Source organism: Cheilinus undulatus, linkage group 13, assembly GCF_018320785.1.
Source record: "Cheilinus undulatus linkage group 13, ASM1832078v1, whole genome shotgun sequence".
NCBI classification, from domain to species: Eukaryota; Metazoa; Chordata; class Actinopteri; order Labriformes; family Labridae; genus Cheilinus; species Cheilinus undulatus.
Genome location: NC_054877.1, coordinates 4,887,506 through 4,911,610, shown reverse-complemented (window position 1 = coordinate 4,911,610; position 24,105 = coordinate 4,887,506). Strand labels below are relative to the sequence as shown.

General features: G+C 38.4%; 1 protein-coding gene across 1 annotated transcript in view; it reads left to right on the top strand.

Moving 5' to 3' along the window:
* Positions 1 to 24,105, top strand: part of lig1 (ligase I, DNA, ATP-dependent) — a 126,132-nt gene that overhangs the window by 24,934 nt on the left and 77,093 nt on the right. Inside the window, exons 9-17 of the mRNA XM_041804099.1 lie at positions 6,791 to 6,847; positions 7,617 to 7,675; positions 10,849 to 10,962; positions 11,093 to 11,259; positions 11,637 to 11,713; positions 11,916 to 12,007; positions 17,564 to 17,663; positions 17,880 to 17,965; positions 23,230 to 23,345. Of these exons, the coding sequence (XP_041660033.1) occupies positions 6,791 to 6,847; positions 7,617 to 7,675; positions 10,849 to 10,962; positions 11,093 to 11,259; positions 11,637 to 11,713; positions 11,916 to 12,007; positions 17,564 to 17,663; positions 17,880 to 17,965; positions 23,230 to 23,345 (868 nt within the window). The remainder of the gene's footprint in view (positions 1 to 6,790; positions 6,848 to 7,616; positions 7,676 to 10,848; positions 10,963 to 11,092; positions 11,260 to 11,636; positions 11,714 to 11,915; positions 12,008 to 17,563; positions 17,664 to 17,879; positions 17,966 to 23,229; positions 23,346 to 24,105) is intronic.

Genomic DNA, 24,105 nt, shown 5'->3' with positions numbered 1-24,105 from the left:
GTGAAATTAAAACTAAATTATTACATCAAATGAAGAAATGTTGCACAGTCAAACTAGGAATTTATCACAAAAGGATTTTCTTTTTCCTTAATAATAAATTAAACTGCAAAAAAAGTGGCTATTTTTTGTTAATTGACTAACCAACTTATTTTTTCATTCCTTAATAGTTCCCATATTTTCTTGCCTTTCACTCAGACTATTTTTTTCTTATAGTACAAGGAATGTTGCTGTGATATAATCAGTCATCGTCTAGACTGGTATTGAAGCTCCTTTTAACATCTGTTCACCTGTAAAGTGGAGTACAAACAACAAGATAATAATGCCGATTTTGGACCTGATTCCCCCTTCTGACCAAAGTCAGCCAACGCCAGATTATGGATGGTTTTACGTTTGCATCTTGCCAGATTATTCTGTGGTATGAGGTGTGTTTAGGGTGATGCTACCCCCCCCTTCTGCGTGAAAGAGGATCAGAGCCTCTCCAGTTTGAAATAATAAATGTTTGGTATTTTCAATTATACATCCTGTTGTGTTGGGGGGGGGGGGCACAGACAGCCAAGCATGCACTCTTTGGATTGCTACGTGGAATAGAACAGCAGCCAATCAGGGAGCATTCTGAGTAAAGGAGGAAGCATGATCATTTTTATGTCACTCATTTTGATTAAGATAAACATACATAAAACACAAAAAGGAGGATTTTTGTAAACCATTATAAAAAAAATGACACTTGAATGTTTGCATAATGTGCATAAAATCTCTGCAAAAAATAGTTTATTAAACTGGTATTTTGACACATTTCAAATTAAGGAAATATTGCAACTTCTGCGATGTGTAAATTGCAGCAGGACTTATTGTGATTTAATCTGATTTGCAATTAATTGCCCAGCCCTAGTCAAAATATCAGTATGTTGCTGCCATCATGAAGTGTTGTGTATCTGGAAAATTGCTAAATGAAGTCGTACCATCAGCAATTCAGTGAACTACCATTTTCATTCAACTGAGGAATTTCACGTTGTGAGGGAGAAAACTAGTTAAAAGTTGCCCTCCTGCCAGTGACCCTGGAACACTTTGCAGGAGGCTCTTGGTATAAACCAGGAAGGCCACTTAAAGCCGCTTTTCTCCCTCATTATGTGAAATGAAAACAAAATACACCTTATGGAGGACAATTTTTGTTGCACAGTCTCGAATTCCAAACCAGAAGAAAGGCACTTTTTTGTTGATGTTTTGGTAGAGAGCTCCCCGGTGGTGGAGTTTCACATTCAATTCTGATGGTCTTGTTTGCTGTTAGGTCATAGGTTCAGTCTTTTCTCTTGCTTAAGACTTCTCACAAGGGCTTTAAATTATTCTAAAACAGAAGAGCGGTAGCAGAGATGGATGGTTTATTAAATTAATCTACTCAATATTGAAGAATAAGCCTAAAAAGACAGAAACACTCGGGACTCAATGTACAAGTATGAAATGGAAGCAAACAGTCTTCACCTTATAAATGTTGGAAGAGTCATTGAGATTTGAGGTAAAAGTGTTTCAGCCATCACTGATGACCATCATCATTTCAGAGTTTGTTTTTCTCACCTCTAGACCAGCCCGCTTTCTCTGAGTGACCTTCCAGAGTCGAACATTCAGACACTCTCAGGAGATCAATTTTTCAGACCAGGGAAGTGCTCTGACTCGGTAATGGAAAGTCATGGAAAAATTATGGAATTTTACATCAAGGTCACGGTGCAAGACATGCAGTGTACACCGGGGTCAACTACCAAGCACTGTCATGTTTTCAGTGTTTTTAATATTTGAGCAGCAGATGGTCCAAGTTTATTACACGTCAGTCACAGAAAAGTCTCCATATGGACAGTTACTAAAACATAAAACGAGCACTACCGGGTATCGATGGAATTCAAATCAATAGGTGCCCCGAGAGTACATCAAAAATACAGCAGGAGTGCAGCTTATTTAAGCAGCTATAGCCCTCTTTTCTTCACTTTTTTAAGGTAAGATCAGGCTTAATTCAGCTTCAGCATTCATATAAATGTTTGAACTTCAAATAGGGGTGGTGATGTAACTACTGGAGGTAGTTGCAGACCTGAGCTAAAGAGGAAGCCAGCAGAAGAGGACGCTTGCTTGATGTTGAGTTGTTGAATTGTTCAATGCTTTGATACTTTGCGATACCCTGATGCAATTATTACAAGTTATTTTGATAATCCAAAGTACTGAAAGGCACAGAGGCTTTAAAGAAACTAAAAATCTTTAGTCATATTTGTAACTCAGAGGTTCAGCAAAAGAAAAAGACAAGTTAAATAAAAGTCTGCACATCTTAACTTTCTTTCTCTTCATTGTCATGTCTACAAATTCACACATTGAGGCATATCCACACATTTCCTCTCACATCATCTCATTCTAGCTTTGTTTTTAGTGTTTCTTCTCTGTAAGCAAACATTTATTAGCATTATGCTAAAGAAACTCAATTAACAGCACTCTCTTTTCACATTACGCTTGATGACTCAATATCACATCAGGTTATGCTAGTTGCTGCTGATGACAATTATCAGAGCAATCAAGCTAAACTACATGTGCAGGATAACATCAACTAACAGCTTTATAATGAATAAACAGCTCTGTTTAAGAAGTCTTCATAGGAAATATCAAAACTCGGTCTGTGAATTTAATGATATGGTGTACCAGCAGTGTCTCTTCAGTGCATTTATGATGGCAGTCATGTCATCAGAAAACGTTCTGTTAGCTTTGAAGGCCTGAAAGGCCGGTCTAAATGTCGTCAATGCTGGTCTTGCTGCACAGAGTTGGCCCCTGGAAACCTAGAGACTGGGCCCTCTCCAGTTGTGATTTATTGATGATATCAGATTCATGTGGATCAGTAGCGTTGCTGCAGCATTCTCACCAACACTTGCTTTATTTTGGAGTTGAAACAAGTGCCAAGCTATTATCAGGTTCTGTTGTTCAAAATACTTATTCATGCCACTTTTTAACCAGTTTTCATTGCGGTTTCTGGACATTTTTTCCCTCTTTTTTTTCCCCACTTTTAACCGGTTTATGTCTTTTTTAACAAGGGCTGGGCAATTAATCGCAAATTAGATTAAATTGCAATATGGCCTGCTGCAATTTTTAAATCACAGTGCAATATTTCCTTAAGCTCACATAAGTACCAGTTTGATACATTTTTGTTTTACGGCAGAGACTTTATGCTCTACAGCAGGGTTCCCTCAATTAGTTTTTCCTGGGGGGCAAAATTTTTCAAGAACAGTAAGCCAAGGGCCAGACATGATTTCTTTGGTGTTCGTGTGTGTATATATATATATATATATATATATATATAAATAAAACAGACACACACCCCACACAAAGAGCAAACCAGAGTGTGGCTTAATTAGCTACTTTAGACAGAGGATTTATTTGCAAGTAATCTAAACAGGTCAGTCATAAATATGCTGTCCTTCTATCAGGTGGCAATTTTTTTTGCATTTTTAACGTTTATAAGACCCACTGATGCTAAATTTGCAAGACTTGAGTATTCATTATAAATATACATTCAGCTTGACTGTTTATGGCTTTAAAATGGCAACCTATTGTCGACAATATCTGATCCGACCCTGAGATTATCACCCAACCTAGGATCAGTGCAGAGTCCTGAAAGAGAGTGAGAGGAGGAGATGTTTCCCTGACTGCTGCACTGTTACTGCTCAAAGAGCTATAAATCCTCACCTACTGAGTGAAAACTTGACTTACGAGTACATGTCTAAGCCACAACAGTCGTTCTTCTGCATGTCCGTTCTCTCGGAGTCCCCCTGACTTGCACCCGTCATGAAGTGGCGCATCGCCGTGCTTAATTTTGTCTGTGAGCGCTGCACCAAGACCAAAAATGCTGATCTCATGTCATAGGACAGCCTGTGTCCAAGTTAGGAATACATTTTCAGTTATAAACAATTTGTTATCGTTATGAGAGTAATTTTTTACCATATTTTGACGAGACCTGGAGTTTAATACACGTAGGATTTGTACACTATGTCCTGTTTAAACATTAATGATCAAGACCATAATTGCAAGTCTTGTTGATATAAAATTAAATTGTATGTAAATAAATGCAGTTGATATTAGTTTTGCATTACAAATTCTTTATAATGAGGGATTAAATCAAGCTGACATTGAACTGAATCACCAAAGTGAGATACGATGTCTGCGTTTGGGGCCGACAGACAATTATGCAGGGAAAGTATTTACTATCCTGAGAGCAGCAGTTTTAATCCACCACAGGGATATAAGTTTGGTTTTACAAGGCAAAAACCTCTGACATTCGTTAAGGCCGGATATACAGAAAACCTATCAGAAGTGCGGGAAGGGCTGGACTCAATGAGAGTCTGTGCAGCTGCGCACGGTGGTTAAATTCTTCATCTTCAACAAAATAATCAATATTAAATTAGACAATAAATACTTCTCCTTCAGTCTAAAATGTCATGCAGTCTGTATCAGACCCTTTTTGGCAGCATGTTGGCAGAGCTGAGGTGATGAAGCAGTCTGCCGTGCGTCTTTTTACAATGCTCCTCCCTGCTCTAAAGAGAGTTCAACGTATCATATTTAACTCATTTACTGCATAGTGTTATGACCTATCCTTGCTGTAATTATAGAAAGATCAGGATAAATTAGTGAAAATTTGTATTTTAAACACCTAAGAGGGTAAAAATTAAAAATTGATATTTTTTAAATTTTCCATCTTTTTTCCCAAATGTGTCGCGGGCCAGATGACACCTGCTGACGGGCCTGGAGTGGCCCGCGGGCTGTCATTTGGGGATCACTGCTCTACAGATTATGCATACATCCAAGTTTTTTTTTTTTTTTTTTCAGAATAGTTTACAAAAAAACCTACTTTTCCTGTTCATGTGTAGGGTTTTCTCGATCAAAACAAGAACAACATAAAAATTATCACCCTCAGTACATTAATTGATATCAAATTTGCTATATGAGCCAAAATCGCAATTATATATTTTTTCCAAATCTTTAATCCCCAGTTTAATTTATCTAATAATGGGCTGCTTATAATATAGATTGTGTTTGTTGAAAAAACAAAAGATATAAGTAACCTAAAGAGAATTGCATATTAAATTGCAAGAGTGGTAATTATGCAGGTTAAATATAGAATATGGGTATCACAGTTTATTTTACAGGAGACTGGGATTTTCCTGACTTCCATAGGACCCTGATTTGGCTAGACCTCAGACCCCTTTGTTCTCCCTTATGGACTGCCTTGCATCTATGTGTGGGAAGCACTGGACACAGGGGTATAAAAAGGTAGAGAAAGCTGCAGGCTGAGATCATGCAGTTGCATGCATGTAGGCTAAAGAAATACAGGGACATCAATGATTATACTGTTCAAACATTTTTAGATAATGATAGATGTCTGGACCTCGTGGACATGACCGCCTTCCTCCCTTAAAAAGACTCTGATACCCTTAAGTGTCGCACTGATATCCTGACAGGTAAACCTTGTGTGGAGAGGTGGAAAGACTTGTAAATTACTCAAAGACAGCATTGTTTAGCTTTTCGAAAAAGTTTGCAAACTTTGTGCATTGTTGAAATGTTTTTTCATATTCACGGTTCAGAAAACCACAACACTGCTCTGTAAGGACAGTTTATTATCTCCTTAAGGACTAAATCTTAAGTTTCAGTTTCATTTCCAGCCCTAAATCAGCCATGTATCAGAACGCAGAAGAGGACGGGGTAAGGGAGCATAGGGCTAGAAGAAATAGAGCCGATTCTATGATAAAATGGCTTTAGCAGATGTTGACACGTTCTGTTTCTTCTTTGATCTGAGGTTGTGCTTTTGCATACCCCGAATCTCTAGTCATTTATGGCTGTTTTTTTGTGTGCGTCAGTCTTCAGTCAGCTTGTTTTGTGCTTATGGCTATCTTTCAGTACAGATGATAATCCACATTTCCCATGCTTGGCTGTCCTCACTGTTCCCACTGCAAGATGGGATTCTGGTCATAAATATTGATCATGCTTAATATTTCAAATTGGGGTCCCTCCAATGGTCTTCCCAGTAGATCATGGAGGATGGAACCCATCTAAACACACCTCACAGCACAGGAAAATCTGGCAAGATAATTTTGGAACATTGAATAATCAGGTCTTTGGTGGGTTTGGTAGGGAGAGGGGCTCTGACCAAAAATCGGCCAAATTGTCCTGTGGCTTGTTCCCTGCTTATCCAAAGTCTTAATTGACATTGGCACAAAGAAATATGTATAGCAGTTCAGTGATAAAGCAGTATAAGACATAATATGTACAATGGAAGTTGATGACATTGTTGAATTTGAGGAGTATTGACCGAATTTTGATAACCAAAATGACGTTTATACCTTGTGCACAACTAAACCCATCAACAACAGGCAGTTTTTTCTTTGTTATTGTGAAACTTTCCAAATATTTAAATGTATTCAGCCCCATTTCTTTATCTGAACAACTCTCTACTGGACATTTTCTTTGAGACTTTTGTTCTTTTAAAAGGCAAACTCCTCCACTCCTGGTTCTAACCCCTGTATGGAGCATAATAGATCCTTTTTGCATATCAAACATTATTTTTAGGACGCAATCTTCCCACCAAGGCAGCTCTGCCCTTTGTCCCTCCTACAGCTGCTTTCATGCAGGTTTTGATTACCCAGAATCAAAGCTCTTTCTACTGTTGCACTAATTGCTAGTTGCTCTGAACAGCTGAGTCAGCTTGGCGCTGTGAATGTAAAAATCTGTCAGGGTGGATGCTTAGCCTGCTAACTACATGCTCATCACCCTCCAGAGTACCGTACTTGGCGGTGGCACGCACCTTTGAGAAGATTGAAGAGGACTCTGGCAGGTAAGTGCTCCATATGGAGGCAAAAGATGTTTATTTAACCCTAGACTGAGATAAAACTGGTGCGGGAGAAACTCAGCTCTGCTCCTTTCAAAAGATTAAGCAGATTTCTAAGCATTTTTATAAAATTACCATTCAAGTGCTCTGTTGGGAATTTCTGGAGCATAATTAGAGACGCCTGTTCCAGCTAGGGAAAGTGAGGAAATTGGATTAATTTTCTGGGGAGGGCAGGGAACATGAAAAAAAATCTACAATTAGGTCACTTTCCAGGAATGCTGAAGATTTTAACAACTTTTCTCACACTTGGGCTTCATTTAATGGTAGAGTTGTGCTTTGGTTCTCTGCAACTTTCTTGGGAACTTTGCTGATGACATATTTTACAACTCCTGTGCAAAAAAAGACTAAATTCTAGCTAGAAATTAAGCTCTAGTAAAAGCAAAGGACAGGATTCTCAGCTGTAGGATTTCAGGAGATGCTTCATGTAGCTTAAGTCTCAAACCAACAAATTGAAAACACCTTTACCAGCCTGCTTTTAACCAATGGAGGATATTGAATATCAAACACCCCAGTAATGACTTGTATTTCCTCCAACCACTTGCACTTGATGTATAGCGTTTCATAAATGAACAGTTCATGTGCCTGCCCAGCTTCCATTTCCGATTAAAACCTCCAGACAAATCTCATTTCCCACCTCCTGGTATTTACAGGATGGCTTTAAAATTCGTTTAACTCGTCTTCCTTGTCTCAAAGCAATCCCGTTGTCATTTCCCAGGCTGAGAAACATCGAGACTCTGTCGAACCTGTTTCGCTCTGTGCTGCTGCTCTCTCCAGGTAAATGGTATTTTATCTCTCCCATAATGCATGCTGATGTAGCTACACAGGCAGCTGGCTGCCAGCCACTCTATCAAGGAGATGATGATGAAGCCAGGTTGCACATAAAAGTGGGAGGATGAGTCAGTTCATTGATGTGTGGCAGTGTTTGTGTGAGCACGTTTGTTGATGTGAGTAAGAGTACGTCCTGCTGGGATTCCAATGATGTGGTTATGTGTTTGTATTATGTGTTTAGCCTTATTTCTGGCTACTTTCTTTGTGTTTTGTTGTGCCTGTACGGTATGTTTCTGAGTATTTGTGTCCATACGAGTTTGCCTTTCATGTGTTTGATTCAGCGTGTCCATATGTCTTTGGTTGTGGGTATTTGTGCGTCAGATTGGTTTGTTTTTCCCTCTGTGTCCATAGCTTTTTTTTGTTTTCTGTTGTTTGTGTGCTTTCAAAGGCTTCCACTTCTGTCTCTGAGGTTTTCTGTCTTTTTTTTCTCAGCGTTCAAAGTGTTAACTCCAGAATAACAATTATATTTAGTTCCAGAATTAATACATTATTTTTTTAATCACATGAATCATGTAGTTTTATTGTCTCCTTGTTGGCTCAGCATAGTTATTCCTCTGTATAAACTCAGTTCAAAGGAAATATCTGCTTCATGATATCTAACATTTCACCTTTTTATGGTTCCCTTTTTCAGTTATTGTTGCTTCCATATCAAATTTTTTCTGTGCTTAATGTCATAAGTTTTAATCTATCAGAAGTTTCTAATTTCCTTTAAAAATAAACTTTTATTTTTAGGTTTCCGACATATCAAACGATAAAATCTTCACATATTTTATTTTTTAGTAAACAAATAAACAAGAAGCTAGAATGTCAAAAAGCTGATAATTCTTGTGTATACTTTTTATTGAGGTAGTAATTGGTGTTTGTGTGAGGAGCATCATATTGAGGAGTCTGATATTTTGCCAACCTCCATCACATGCACCAGAGGGTCAAAATATTAGGAACACCTCTTACAGCAACACTTTCTATAATCTGAGAAATAAACATAGAGAAGAATTAATCCTCTCTCTGCCAGAGTCAGCAACATTTACCAAGTCATATATTTATTAAAGTAGAATTCATGCTGGAGATGTTGTTGGTGTGCATCATATTTCACAGATGTTTCTAATGAAGAGGTGTTTATTGGCTGTAGGTTATAGGTGAGTACTTTTCGTCAAGGCATTTATTATCTTTGAACTACTGTAATAAACCAAACTGTTGAATAATATAGATTAAAACATGTTAATACGCTATCAATACTTACATTGATTTAAACTATACTGATAAAAATACTGACACACCTGATGTGCAGAGAGAAGCATCATGGATTTTGAATGTCAAACAGTCCAGCAATAACATTTATTCCCCTTTTAGTCTCTGTGATGAAAACCAAACTTCAGTTTTGTTTGTAGTGCTTTTTATAACCAAATATCTATTTTAGCTAATCTTAATCTAGTCATGTCTACAACATTTACAGTGTTAGCTGATGAAGTTAACACTGGTTTTAATTGAACAGGATGCATTCTCAGCTTAAGACCGGAGGTCATGTTAACTGAAAATTCTGCACATGTGGGTCATCATGAATGTTATTAAATCTATTAAAAAAGTGCGTGGGTCTCTGCTGGCTGTGCGCAGAGTGGCCACTGGAGGTGTCTGAGCGCATCACAGAGAGCTACAGCCGCTGTTGTCGGCTTGCTTCAAACTGTGTGCAGAGTTACTGTATAAGTGGTGAGTACGATACACAAACTGTAGGCACAGTCTCATAAACGGTGGCTTTAATTTTAGATTGATTTGTTTTCATGAATTATTGTGCATGTATAGAAAAAGAGTGACCACCTTGTGCTGACGGATGAGAGCCAGTGGTTAATGCCCTGTAGTGTTTATGAGATTACAACAAGTTTTCCGGTGATCAGAGGCCTGTATGTTGCTTAATTAGCCTAAATAAAGCCAGTTATATATTTTTTCCATTGCTATTGTTAACATATGACTTAATAAAATATTACAAACCTAGACAGTTATTCTACTTTCTCATCTGTTATTATCTTGGGTTAGAAATATCAAAAATGGGACAGTACGCTTCAGTTATTTGGGACCCTTTCCAACTTTTGATAATGGAAATGCAAAAAAACGCGTACTGTGCCGTACCAAACTGAGCCAGACTGCTCACTGTAAATGACCCATACTACCCTCTGAGCAGGGACTCTTTACCTGGGTAGATTTCCTACCTAGAACTTGATTCAATAGTTGAGAAGCACAGAGTTCTTGAAAAGTTTCCTGGTCCATGAGGAAAGTTCCCCTGGTCTAAAAGCACCTTAAACGTGGTTTGCAGCCACACTGGTGTAGCAGTGAAATGCTCATTTAAATGCAAAACTTTAAAGTCATGATCATCTTTGTATTCATTTGATTCACAAATCAAGACACTGTTTAGAATGATTTCAAATTGTCAGTATGGACTAAAATGATCACTTTTGAAATGCAAAATAATAAATGCCAAACATACAACTGATTTATCACCATTTACTGCCAAACTCGTGGAATTATTGGGTTTAAAAGCACGACTTATTTGATAGCCCTAGTTTTCTTCTGCATGCCCTGAGTGTTTTTTTGTGTTTCTTGTGTTGTCTTTAGAGTGTATTTCTATGTCAGTAGCTCCATCTGTGTGTATATTTTTGAATACTTTTGCTTCTCTGTGTCAGTATGGCCTTAGTTTTGTGTGTTTATGATTGGTTTGTTGTTTTCCAGCGAGTCTGTGTGGGGTCCTGCTCACTTTTTTTCTGTGGGTGCTTTTCTGTGCTGGCTTGCATTGTTCTGTTTGCGGTTTTCTATTTCTAAATTTTCTGTTCTGTGTGCTTATGTGCTTTGTGCAGTGAAATGTGTGTTTCCACTGTGTGGTTGAGTCAGTATGGCCTTATTTTTGTGTGTTTAGGAGTGTGTCTATGCCTGTGTTTGTCAATCTTTGGGTGTTTTTCTGTGTGTTTGTGTTTGTTTCATTGCGGTGCCGTTTCCTGCTTTTACCTCTGTGTGCTTCTCTTTGTTGGCCAGCCCGTGTGTTTGTGGTTTTTGTTTCTGTTTGACTGCTGTGCATGATTATGTGCTCTGTGTATAAAAAAGTGTGCGCTTATGGTTGTGTGTTATTTTTCCAGATGACCTGCTGTGCTGTGTGTACCTGTGTCTGAACCAGCTGGGTCCTGCCCACCTGGGGATGGAGCTTGGCGTTGGAGAGACGGTGCTGATGAAAGCTGTTGCTCAAGCAACTGGTAATGGGCACACAGATAAATGAACACAAACATGGCGCTTGTGCATTCTCTGCCTAACTGCTAATTCCACCCTTCTTAGCTCATCAGCCAGCGATACGGTCACCATTTACGATCTCGCTCTTGTTTCCAGGGCGACAATTGGACAAAATCAAGGCAGAGGCGCAGGAGAAAGGAGATTTGGGCCTTGTAGCCGAGAGTTCCCGTAGCAACCAGCGCATGATGTTCCAACCGGCCAGTCTGACAGCAGGGGGCGTGTTCAGGAAATTGAAGGAAATTGCCAGCATGAGTGGGAACTCGGTGAGCCAGAGAATAACATTTTCATTAGGGGAAGGAGTCCTGGGAAAATAATGTTTTCACTGCTCTCAGTGTCGGGGTCAGGTTGGGAGAAGAGAGGAAATGTTAATGTGATTGTGTTTTGAATGGGAGAATTGTTTGTATGTCTGCTTCACGGGGTGATTTTTCAGCCTCTGAATAAAGGCATCACCTGGCTGGAATCTCTAGCAATTAGTTCAGTATTCATCCCTGCTGCTGCTGGGTCTTGTTATTATATTATTATTTTTTTCACACTCTGGTTTGAACATGCAGTTTATACTCGCTGGTGACCTCAGTCTTTTTGCATTCTGTCTCCTCTCGCTCGTCTACTGTGAATCTCAATTTCCTCCTGCCTGCCTCAGGCCATGAATAAGAAAATCGACATCATCAAAGGCCTCTTTGTGGCGTGCCGCTTTTCCGAGGCCCGCTTCATCGTCAGGTAAAATAACATTCCCTCACACACCTGCACAGACGAGCTTGTCTGCTCACGCACAGACAGGCCTGCATGTTTATAGACATACAGTTATTACAGTGCATTTCTAGCTCTTTGCCTTTATGTTCACTCGTGTGGCTGATGTGGGCAGTCAGTACAAACGTCCTCCAGTGCAGACAACTGATGGTGTTGTGGTTTTGACTGACAGATCCCTGGCTGGGAAGCTGAGGATAGGACTGGCTGAGCAGAGCGTCCTCTCAGCTTTGAGCCAGGCTGTGTGCCTGACGCCCCCTGGACAAGGTAATCTTGAATTTTTTTTAACTAGAAGCTTCACAGTTTTTCAAGTACTATGTCAGGTGGACATATGGATACTGTAAATATTCCTTCTGTTTTTACTGGATATGGGAGCTTCCTCTTGAGGCTGCTCTATCCAAGTTATGAGAGGCAAAATCCTATTTTTGTGCCAAAAACTTACTGAAAGTTATTCTGAGTTTATTTCTGCAGAAAGCCGAACAGTTAATCCAAATTTAAATAAAATAGCAATATTGCCAACTTCAATTTCCAAATCACTGAAGGTGCAATATTTGATCAACCTAAATGTGTGTCGGAATAAGTGCTGCACAACAAAATGGTGCTGCACAGTTAATTACAATTGCAATGCAGGGCTGTACAATGACATAGTTGCATAAAATACTGCATTTATTTTTGTATTGACTAGTTCTTAAAATATCTACAAAAATGCCTGCAGAAAGGCCTTTAAGTATACAGAAGGACTGCTATTGCACTTTGTAGGATTACCTGTATTTTCAAAAACAGAAAATCTTATTTTTTGGAAAGTATGAAGTAATGTTGAAAGCAGTACTGAAAAAACTTTGCATTTTTTAATGCTACTGAATATATTTTTTGAGTTGAGATATATACACTTAAAAACTTAAATTATTCTCTGGATTTTTTCATGAAAGCAATGCAAGTAGACTCATGATACCATATATGTAATATATTGCAACAGTAAATAGCAATATTGTCCAGTGTTATCACAATTGCACGATATCAATTTATGCAGCACTATTCTAAATGCCAATTCAATACTTTTTTTGCAGCAGATGTTATGCTCCATACATTAGTGTTAATTTTGTCAATGAAAAACTGACTAAAAATGTTAACTTACTACATCTTTGCCATGAGAAATAAAAGATTAAGACTCGCTAAAAATAAATCTTTGATGACAAATACTCTAAGCATGTTTAGTTTTCTTCACAGACTAAAATAAAAATGAGTAAATGTAATTTAGCATTTATCAAACATTTAACCCTCTGAGGCTGGTATTGTCATGTACGACCAGAAGTGATGCAGGTCATAAAAAATTAAATAACTTCGTTTTCCACTTAAAGCTCCCAGTTCTGCCATTACAATGATGCTATCCATGCCTTCAAATTCCTACAGTGGCTTTTCTAGGGAGCCTGGTAATTGGGTGACTTTTCGGGTTTTTCTAAAAATTAAATTCACACCAGTATAAATCCAATATTGAATGTTTTTTCCCATTTTTAATGCAGTTTCAATAGTTTCTTCTGCTAGTTTTGAGTGCTAACCATCATATTGTACTTTACAATGCTTGGTGATCGGCTGACAACCAATGGAAGCTCTGGCAACATGTCAAACTTAACTCTTAGATCATGGTGGAAATGGCCTTAACAGCTCATAATGGAGAAAAAGCAAGACAGAGAGTGATGTTTGTCCTTCTGTGTTACTGCAGACAGGAACTGCTTTGAGTAATGGCTCAAAAATGGCCAGTACAAAAAAGCACAAGGACATTTTTTGTAAATGTTTGAATATTTTGAAGACACTCTGCCACAGAATTTTTACCCACGCCGATGAAATCAGCAGGGGGTTATGTAAAGGGTTCCGTATCTTTCTTTCTTTCTTTCTTTCTTTCTTTCTTTCTTTTTTCTCTTTCTTTCTTTCTTTCTTTCTTTCTTTCTTTCTTTTGTTCTTTCTTTCTTTTGTTCCTTCTTTCTTTTGTTCCTTCTTTCTTTCGTTCCTTCTTTCTTTCGTTCCTTCGTTCTTTCTTTCCTTCCTTCTTTCTTTCGTTCCTTCGTTCCTTCTTTCTTTCTTTGTATGTGTACAGGATAACTCCAGAACAGAAAGTCGGATCCCTGAAAGTCAACAAACTTTCAGGGAATGTTGGGATAGTGACAGGGAAGAACTGATTAGATTTAGGTGATGATCTGCGCACCCGTTCAGTTTTTTTCAGACTTCGAAATTTTGAACACCATAGTAATCAATGGGAGCGTGAGTTCCTTGGTGGCGCTGCTTAGGCGTGGGTCTGCCGCCTCAGAGGGCCATTCTAGTTTTTGTCATTTTTTGGTCACTAAGAGATGGGAGAACAAGTTTGTACAAAATAGTTAGTCATTATTTTCTGTGTCACACATAAAAATCTTTTAGTTCTATTTTTTGTTTAGATTTTTGTTTTGTCTTTCTGGTCGCATACCTTTTTATGAATTTAAGTGATATTTGGAGTATAAGACAAAAAATTTGCAATTAGATATTTTTACATGTTGTTCACCCCTAATTAAATCTATTTAATATTATATTAGTCATAGTATTGTTTAATTATTACTTGTGTTTGTTGAAAATGCATAAGTTAAGGAACTTTAAATACACTAACCTTATGAATTACAGTTTCAATATTTGTAGAAAAAGTGCATCTAGATTTTTTTTTTACCAAATTGTTCAGCCCGATTTCTACTGGACATAGGAGATCAATCTTGAGCCTATTCCATCCTAAAATATTAGATGAGTAAACCTTGTATGCCAGAGAGTCCCTGAATATTAATCCAGCATGTATCTGCACAATTCAAGGTCTGTGAATTTTGTCTGCCATGTATGAAAACTCACGTTTCATCAAGTTTACATATTCAGATTAAAGTTGGCAGACTTTTTCACTATGTGTATTAACAAGAAGCTCCTGGGCCTTGTGAAATGATGAAATTATCCTTCATGAAATTAAAATAAACCAAAACTGGGAGGTCACACTCTGGGGTGAGGAAGGTAGGGTGTTACAGCAGGTAAAATTAGTTTTATTTATAGAGTGCTTGTTAAAGCAGTGTTGAGGTGTTTTTCTCTGTTATTGAAACTTCTGTAGATGAACTTTAAATCAGTTTACTTCAGCAGATACATAACCTCAGAAAAGATGTGAACACCTATCTCCAGCTGCTAATTATGATAAAGAAATCAAAACATCATTTCTTCACTGAGTTTGTCACTTTGTGGAGGAAGTTTGAACAGCATGTCTGTCAGCTGCTTTTAGTACTGACACAGCCCACACCTAATTAAATAAATTCCTTCCTGACTTTATTAGTATTCGTGCCTTACTTGTGACTTGGAGGTATGCTTTGATAAGTCTCAATTAGAGCAGGAGGCTCAGTGGGGAAACTTGCATTAATCTGTGGCCAGGTATGGTAATATTTTTTCCTAACATTCTTATTTATTTATTTAACCATAATTTAATCAGACGGGTCAACTAAGAGCAAATTCTTTGTAGAGCTGAGGTCGGTCATTGCAATGAATAATTTATATTGGTGGATTAGTATTCAGTCGTTTTTAAAAATTATTAGTGTTGAGCTTGGAAATAAAGTAGCGTAAAATTAGGTTTGACAGACACTCCAAATACCTTTTTTTTGTTTAATCTAAAAGGTGGGCTGTCCTGTACATCATTGCAACCATTATACACGTATAAATGCATAAAGAAGTATGTTTCATGACTGTAAGTCCAAAACTTCATCCTAGACATGCTCCTTTAAGCCTTAGCGTCCACCATCACACACAGCACACAACCTGAAATATCAGAAACATGAGACTCCAGGGAATACAGGAACCTAACTACATAAGTGGAGACACAAAGGACCAAAGATTTTTAATACTATGTGAGCGGTACTTCAAAAGTGCTTTGAGATACAGAAGCAAACATTTAAAAAAACATCAACACAACCCACATAAAAACAAGAAAAATATTGGAACAATCAGCAGTTAAAAGCCCAAACTTCATCAACTTAACCGAATCAATTAATGGACTTAAACTTCAGCAAAATGCACCCAACAACAGAACCCAAACATCAATTATACCCCAACCATAAAAGAAAACAAACAACAACATAACCTGATAACAGAAGAACCTTAACATCAATGAAACCCCCATAACAAAACAATCTAAATATCAACCAAACCCAAACAGCATAGAAACACTATAATACCAACAAAAAAAAACAAAAAAACAACAGAAACCTAAACATCAACCACGATCCAACAACTAAAGATCCCAAACATCAACCACAGTCCAACAACTAAAAATCCCAAACATCAACCAAAATCCAACAACAAAAACCCCAAACATCAACCACAGTCCAACAACAAAAACGCCAAACATTAACCACAATCCAAAAATTAAAAATCCCAAACATCAACCACAATCCAACAACTAAAAATCCCAAACATCAGTCACAATCCAACAACTAAAATTCCCAAACATAAACCACAATTCAGCAACCAAAAATCCCAAACATAAACCATAATCCAACAACAAAAACCCCAAACATTAACCCCAATCCAACCAATAAATACCCCAAACATTAACCAAAATCCAGAAACCAAAAATCCCACACATCAACCTCAATCCAACAACCAAAAATCCCACACCAACAACCAAAAATCCCGCACATCAACCTCAATCCAACAACTAAAAATTCCAAACATCAACCTCAATTAAAAAAAAAAAAAAGAAAAAAAAATCAACTGCGATCCAACAACCAAATAACCTAAAAAACTTGACCAGCTTATTTACCCTGATATCATCAGAACCCAGCATTTATCTGGGGCAACACAGGATATTAGTCACATACAATAAAACCAGGAGGACCAAAGATTCTTTAAACATAAAGAACTATAAAGAGAATGAGAGAAAGAGAGAAGTAAAGAAAGAACTGTGAAAACATTAAATAAAAGGAATAAATCAGAAGTAGAAACATGCAGCACTCAGGACATTAAAGTAGTCAAATACATGCAATAGCAATAGTATAAGGAGGGACAACCATAAGAGAGAAGAGAATTGAAAACAGAGAAAGGCAATACCATCAATAAAAACAGCATATAATTGGAGGTAAGAGACTAGGAAATAATAACAATAAAAAAGGCAACCCCCCCAAAACAGACAAATCTATTTTTTTTATTAAAATCCATAATGTGCGGTCTTGATGCTGTTATATCTGTCCCTCTGTAGCATCTGTTTCTGCTGCCAAAAGTTTTGCGTCTCTACTGGGTAGAGTTTGGTAGATTAGCTCTCAGCCTGCAGCGATTGTTGTGAGACAGACCTGCAACCTACATTTAGTCTCTGACGCTCTGCCCTTGTTGCCTTAGACTTGAGGGGGTGTTTGAAGTCTGTACTAAACAAGGTGTATTTACTCAACGGTATACTTCCCTTTTTCTTAACATGCAAGATTATTGCTTAACGAGGGAGAAAAGCAGTTAAAAAGCGGCACTAATCTAGTACTTTATATTGGTATACTAGTCCCATTGATACATAGGATGCAACTAACTTTTAAGATGAAGAAATTTGTATTAAAAGTCTGCTTATATTCCAGATTTTACTGTAATAAAACTACAGTCTCAAGTTGAGTATACTCAGTATTGTAGAAAACACAGACTGCAGCTGTACACAAGTAATTGCACTGCAGTAAGTCGAGTATATTCCACTCTCTTTTGAAGTCTCTGAACTTTCATCCAACAACTGTTCTGTCATACAAATGTTCAAACGCTTACACAGATCTGTTTGAAATGCATTTTTTTTAACCTCCTTCCTTATAGCTTTTCCTCCAGCTGTGATTGACGCTGGGAAGGGGATGAGCGCTGAGAGCAGGCGGGCTTGGATCGAAGAGAAGAGTCTCATTCTCAAACAGACTTACTGGTAACTGAATCCTTACACCCCTCCCTCCCTCGTTCTTCCTTTGAATCACTTTGCAGTCTCTCCTCGACATCACTACAATGCCTTATCCCCCCTTAAGCCCTGTCTCTCATTCTCACTCACTCATTGTTCTCTCTTTCATTTTGGATGGTATTGATTCTTTTATTTTGTTTTTCTTCCCAAACACCCCCCTTGCCTCCCTCGTGCTCTCTCATCCAGTGAGATGCCCAATTACGACGTCCTTATCCCTGTTCTTCTAAAAGAGGGCATAGACGAGCTGCCCAATCACTGCAAGCTCACTCCAGGTAAGCAGCCAATGGAGGGCAGAGAGGCTATAAGTTCCCAAACAGGGACTGGTGCTTGTTTATTGATCCGTTCAGTGGAGGTGAGTCAGTTATTTTAGTTGAGTCATTTATCACAGAAGATAAAAGATACCACTAAACTAAGGATTAGCTCCCAATTACACTGTTGTCAAGCCATTTGTGATAAGGAGCCTTGGCACCAAGGTGGGAAATTAATACCAGCCACCATCTGAACGCTGCTAAATTGGGAAAGTAAATTGGCCCTTGTTGGTCAGTTAGACAAATCTAGCAGCTCTTTTGGCAGCTAAACAATTGTTTTTTTCCTCACTGAGAGGGATGTTCTGTTCCTAAATGCAAACGTAGCTGCTCTTTTTTTTTCTTTTTCTTTTTTTTTGGAAAGCACCAAGCAGTTTGGACAAAAAGTGACTGGCTCTGTGCTCTGTAAGCTGCAATTAAAGCAATTTGTTTGCTGTATTTCATTATAACACTCCTCTGCTCTTTTTTAAGCTTAACTTAGCAGCAAAGCCCAAGGGGATTGTTAGTCAGAGGACTTTCATATTACGGCCAAATGAGACTACAAACAAACTAATTTCAACTGTGGTTTTGTCACAGAAAACAGTTGTGGGTGTTATGCTGATGTGTCATGTGGGAATGTGTCATTGAGACTAATTTTGCAGCTACTGGGTATTTTTTTTCTTCATAGTGATCCAAGAATTGTCTCAGTGTGATAACCTTGAGGCCTGTAAGCAGAAGCATCACCCCTTTTACTCAAATAGTGGAAAATAAGCAAACTTCTCCTGACCTTACTCACACTGAAGCCTTTTTAACACATGCACAATTTTAGGCAAATTACTACTCAAACCTCCATGATTAAGCTGTTTCCCCATTCAACTCAAAGCGGGAATTACTACTGTTGAGCAGGAAGAGGGAATGTCTCAGGAGGCTAGACATGACATCTGACGCAGTGATGGCCATGGACCCTTTGTTAGGCGCTGCTCTTGGCAAAATCTCTGTCAGAGGGCTCCTTTCCTTTGCAGCAATTTGAAATACCTCTCAGTTTGGCTTACTTTTATTCATATTTAATTGATTTAATTTTTATTATATACCTAGCCTCATTAGAATAAATAAACAAAAAAAAGAGTAGGTGTGTGAAAATAACTCCAGATCATTTAAAACATGTTCAAGTCTTTTAAAATTTAACAGATATCTGTAAGCATTAGCAGTCCTTCCTTCACTGACTGATCTGTGAAATAAATCAGTGATCATTTCTGGAGCCAAGGGTCTGCAATATCCTCTGTGTTTCTCAACTGGTGGGTTGGGACTCAAAAGTGGGTCGTGGAAATGTTCTTGGTGGACCGCAGTTTTGTTGGAGCCTATTCGATGCTTTTTGTTCAATCAGTGTTTATTTACCCAAATTCACAATATTACAAGTTTAACCATACTGAAGATATACTGTATAATCATGGTTCCCACCTGGTGGGCCAGGGGCTCAAAGTGGGACACAGATGTTTTAGAGAGTTTTTTCTGTATTTCTTGTTACCATTGTGAATTTAACCAAACTCATATGAGATTTCTTTTTTTTTTTTCTTTTTTTTTTATGAAAACTTGGGGAGGGTTAGGGAATTTCACCTATTTTTTTATGGGGGAGATTTCCCCTGAAGGTTTTGGTACTCTTTGCTGGAGACTTTCCTGTCAATCTAAGAAAAAATCATAGGAAATGAAGGACTTTTCCTAGAAAATTTAACCAGTCTTGTCAAGTGATATTTCAGTGGAAACGTAAGGGAATTTTGGGGAATCTCTCTGGAAAGTTTTTTTTTTTTTTTTTAATCTGGGATTTCCCAGAAACATTCAGAAATCTTCTATGATACTTCCCCTGAATTGTCATGTACGGGTTAATGCCCGACGAGGTGTCCAGTTATCAGTTTTAAGAATAAAAAAACAATAATTTATCACAATAGAAAGTTTTACCAAACCATCAATCCCTTTTTCCCTAGCAATGCCTGAGAGCTTGACTAATAACTGGAATAGTCCTTCCAATCCCATAATGTTCTTAGGGAAAATAAACGTAGTTCAGTACTCAAGTAAATAGGACGAGCCATAGATATTAAGTCACACTGGATCAAAAAATCTAGTCCGCTCAATGGATTTTTCAATGAAAAGGCATGAAGATGAGGGAGACAGATAGTCATCTGTGTTTAGACTATAAATCTGTAGGTTAACATGGACAGTCATCTGATAGAAAGCTTTATTTTAGCATACCAGCTGTTTGAATAAACAGAATATTACCTCCTTCTACACTACCACGTCACAGAGGTGAAACAGAGCTATCGACACCCTGCAGGTGCTGATTCCCCATTAGATATGCATCAGTATTTATCAGATATAATTATGCCGGCTTATCATAAGTGTTTCCTTTGGCTCTACAAAGAAATAATGGCTTATTTTAATTTTTATTATAATGTTTCTTTTTTTTCATTTTATTTTAAATTTTATTTTAATGTTATTTAAATCTAATGACAATACTTAATAAAAGTTAGAACAGGAAGGCAGTAACTTTTGTGTGATAATCAATTCTCAGTGTTAAGGTGAGCCTGGAAAAAAGTTGTGTGCTTCCTGTAGCTTATGTCTTACATCACCATCATGTGATGATCAGAGGATACTCATCTCATTCCTCAGCAGCAACCCAGTCATAAAAACTGTCATATTCACCAAATATATTATGAATTCGCTCATTGTTGTATTTAATTTGCTATGTTGTGTCCTTGTGGGATATGACTGCTTCACGTTACTATGGTTACTCTTCTCGCCTAACAGCTGTGGCACATTCATCTGAAACAGTGTAAACATTTTTTGACCGGAACTACTTGAGAACTTCCATAGGTGTCCGTATATCAGAAGTTAATAAACACCAATGGAACTTACAGAGCCAATCAGAATCGAGTAATAATAACAATAATAATAATAGCTTGGACTTATGAGACCCAAGGTCGCTTTACAGAAGAGTGGAAAACAAGACACAACACGAAAGACAAACACTAAGTTGAGTGTATGTAGGGGGCAGGTTTAGGAGAGACTGTAAGCTGTGGTGAACAGGTAGTGCTTAAGGAGTTTTTTAAACGTTTTCAAGGATGGAGCATTGTGGATGTTTGCAGGAAGGGAGTTCCAGAGGACGGGGGCTGTAGTCCTGAAAGCTCTGTCTCAATAGGTGTGAAGTTTGGTGGTGGGAACTGTGAGATGGCCAGTGTCTGAGGACTGGAGCCTCTGGGTTGGGGTATATGGCTGAAGGAGGTCAGAGAGGTACTGAGGGGCAAGGGCATGAAGGGATTTGTAAGTGAGGAGGAGGATTTAGTATAGTAATCACCAAGACCATGGTATAATCTTTATTATTTATGTTTTTCACGTTGTCTTTAGTCTGATTTGTCACTTTTTTTTATCTTCGTTCAAAATAGCACAATATTTCATCAAATACATCTGACTGTTTGATGGATATATCAGAAATTTAGGTCCCGATTTCTTATTCTTGAACTTGTGATGGGTCCCAAAGCTGGGCCAGTTGACATCCACTGCTCTAAGAGTTGCAGGGCCTTCAGTATGCTTCTAAGTGTTAGGTGCACAAAATGACACTCAGCAACATCAGTTAGTGTGAGTAACCAGGCTCAGACATAAATAAAGTCAGTCAAATCATAGGATGTTATTTTTTTAAACAGTAGAGAACCCAACAAAAGCAGTTTCTTTAACACAGCTATAGTAACCAAGGAAGGTGGTATGTGGTGAATGCAAACAGCTGAATATTTCACCCAGACTTTACCTTGACTTGCCTGCCGGCTCCCTTGTAAATTTTCTGTGTGAAGTTCAAATGAGCTGATGTGAGAACCCAGCAGGATTTATTCAGGAAAATTCCCCGTGAGTGGGGAGGAAAGGGTGACGATGTTTATGCCTTGTGACCGGCGTTTGACATTTGACAGTTTAGTGAATGTTGTGCAGTTTCAGTAAATGGAATATTACTGCTTTATTATGTTTGCATTCTTCCAATATGCTTCCCTGCTCTTCTTTTGATAATGCAGATATGTTTTAGGATATGTATAAAAAGCTGGCATAACACCATATATTTGAGTCTATTGCTTTGTCTGCTGCTTTTCCATTGTGTTTCTTTCCTCCTGAGACGCCTCCTCCTCCAGTCTGACAGACGACGGCTCAACCTATGAGATTCATGGGAGAGTAACAGAGATGGGACAGACTTCAAGGGCAGTCTAACTGAAATCTTATGAAATTTTTAGTTATGCATGTAGGCTTAAGGATGCATTGTTTTACCTCTGCAGTTACAATAGGTGCGATTGTGTTATTTGATGCAAAAGTTCTGACATTCCCTTGACTGTTCTACGGCAGAAGTCTTGTTTCTGATCACCCTTAGAAAAGTGCAGAATCTAAATAACGAAATAAAAAAACTGGTAATGGACACACCTGAATTTGGAAAAAACTCTCAAATATCGCTAAAAGGTCTTTACACTCTCATGAGGAAGTTTTTCAGACGTTTTGATATAGAAATATATTGCAAAAGTGCAATAGAAACACTTTTTGCATTTACAAGTCACAGGACATAACGCATGGTGTCACATGACCAGTTCACTCCGAGACAACATGGCGCGGTATATGTGGACAGAAGAGGAGACAAGACTTTGCTTAACGTAATACTTAAACACTTATACTTAGCTTTTGCCATACATACAGGCTTTGCCACTGAACTATCATCCGTTGTCTTTGTCTTTTGTTCAAAATTATCAAGACAACCACTGCAGATGTAATCATAACCGTACCAACACGCAACAGGTTTGAGCATCCAGCTTCAGTTGCAGCGGAATCTCATGAGATGAGATTTTATGAGAATTTTGAGGCTCATGCCTAAAACTCCATTCAATGGAAACACATTCAAAGTGCAATTGTACTTAGTCAAAATGTAAGAAATATTGCTTTTTTTGTTGAAAAATTGTAATGGAAACCTAGCTGCTAACACAGCAGGCAGCCATTTGAGGAAGACACTGATTTATTAGAATTTCACCCTGGTGATTGTTTATGTGTGTCCGTATGTAGTTAGTGTTACCCACCCCTCACAATCTCAAAGTCTTCAGGAGTTTTGTGCATGTGTGTAAACACACTCGTATCTCAAACTTAACAAAGGCATGACTTTATTTTTGATGCATTTCCTTTAAAGTCTTGATGTTTTAATTTGATGACATTTACCTTTCTTTCCACACCTCTCCCTTTCCCAGGAGTACCGCTGAGACCCATGTTGGCACATCCCACCAAGGGTGTCGGTGAGGTGATGAAGAAGTTTGATGAGGCAGCATTCACCTGCGAGTATAAATACGACGGAGAGCGTGCACAGGTGCGTGCATATGCGTTAGTGTGAATGCCTGTGCGTTTAGGTAGCAAATTGACAAAGTGCAACTGTTTGTTTGCACAGAACATATGCCAGCTGAATTTCATATGCAGATACCTTTCGGCTGTGTTCTTTCAGCGTGAGGTATTGCCATCTTGCGACTCCCGCTGCGTGCACACATGCATGAGTATTTTGGTATACAGTGTGTACGCCTGTGCCTATTCTTTTAAGATAAACAGTGTTGCTTCTTCTGCCCTGGGCCTGTGTGCAGAGAAAGCTACTTCTGCCATTGTGGACCAGAGAGAAGAAAAGGAGGAGGGGTGGTGAGAGAGGTGAGGAGAAGGAGGCAAGAAACATAAAAGGGAGAGGGAGAGGAACTTGAAGACACACAACGGGAGACGGCGGAGAGGCGAGGGAAATTTTGTTAGAGAGAGAGACATAAAGAGACACAGCAAGAGAGAGACTGTAATGTAAACCCCTCCAGCTGTATTGTTAATTTTGGACAGTCATGCCAATAAAGTGCCTTTGAACTGAGTTGAAATGAGAAGAAGCAAGATGAGCAGAGAGAGAGAAACAGAGAAAGAGACTCATGACGTCCTCCTCTTCCCTCCCTTCCTCTCTCTGTTGTCACTGCAGTAGACTGTACCTCTAACGACCAGCAGGGGGACTCTTGATACATGGCTTGGTTAAACACTCCCTCTGTATTTATATGTTTGTGTATGTGCTCAGTTCTGTGAACAGCCATGAAAGTCTGAATCTGCATGTG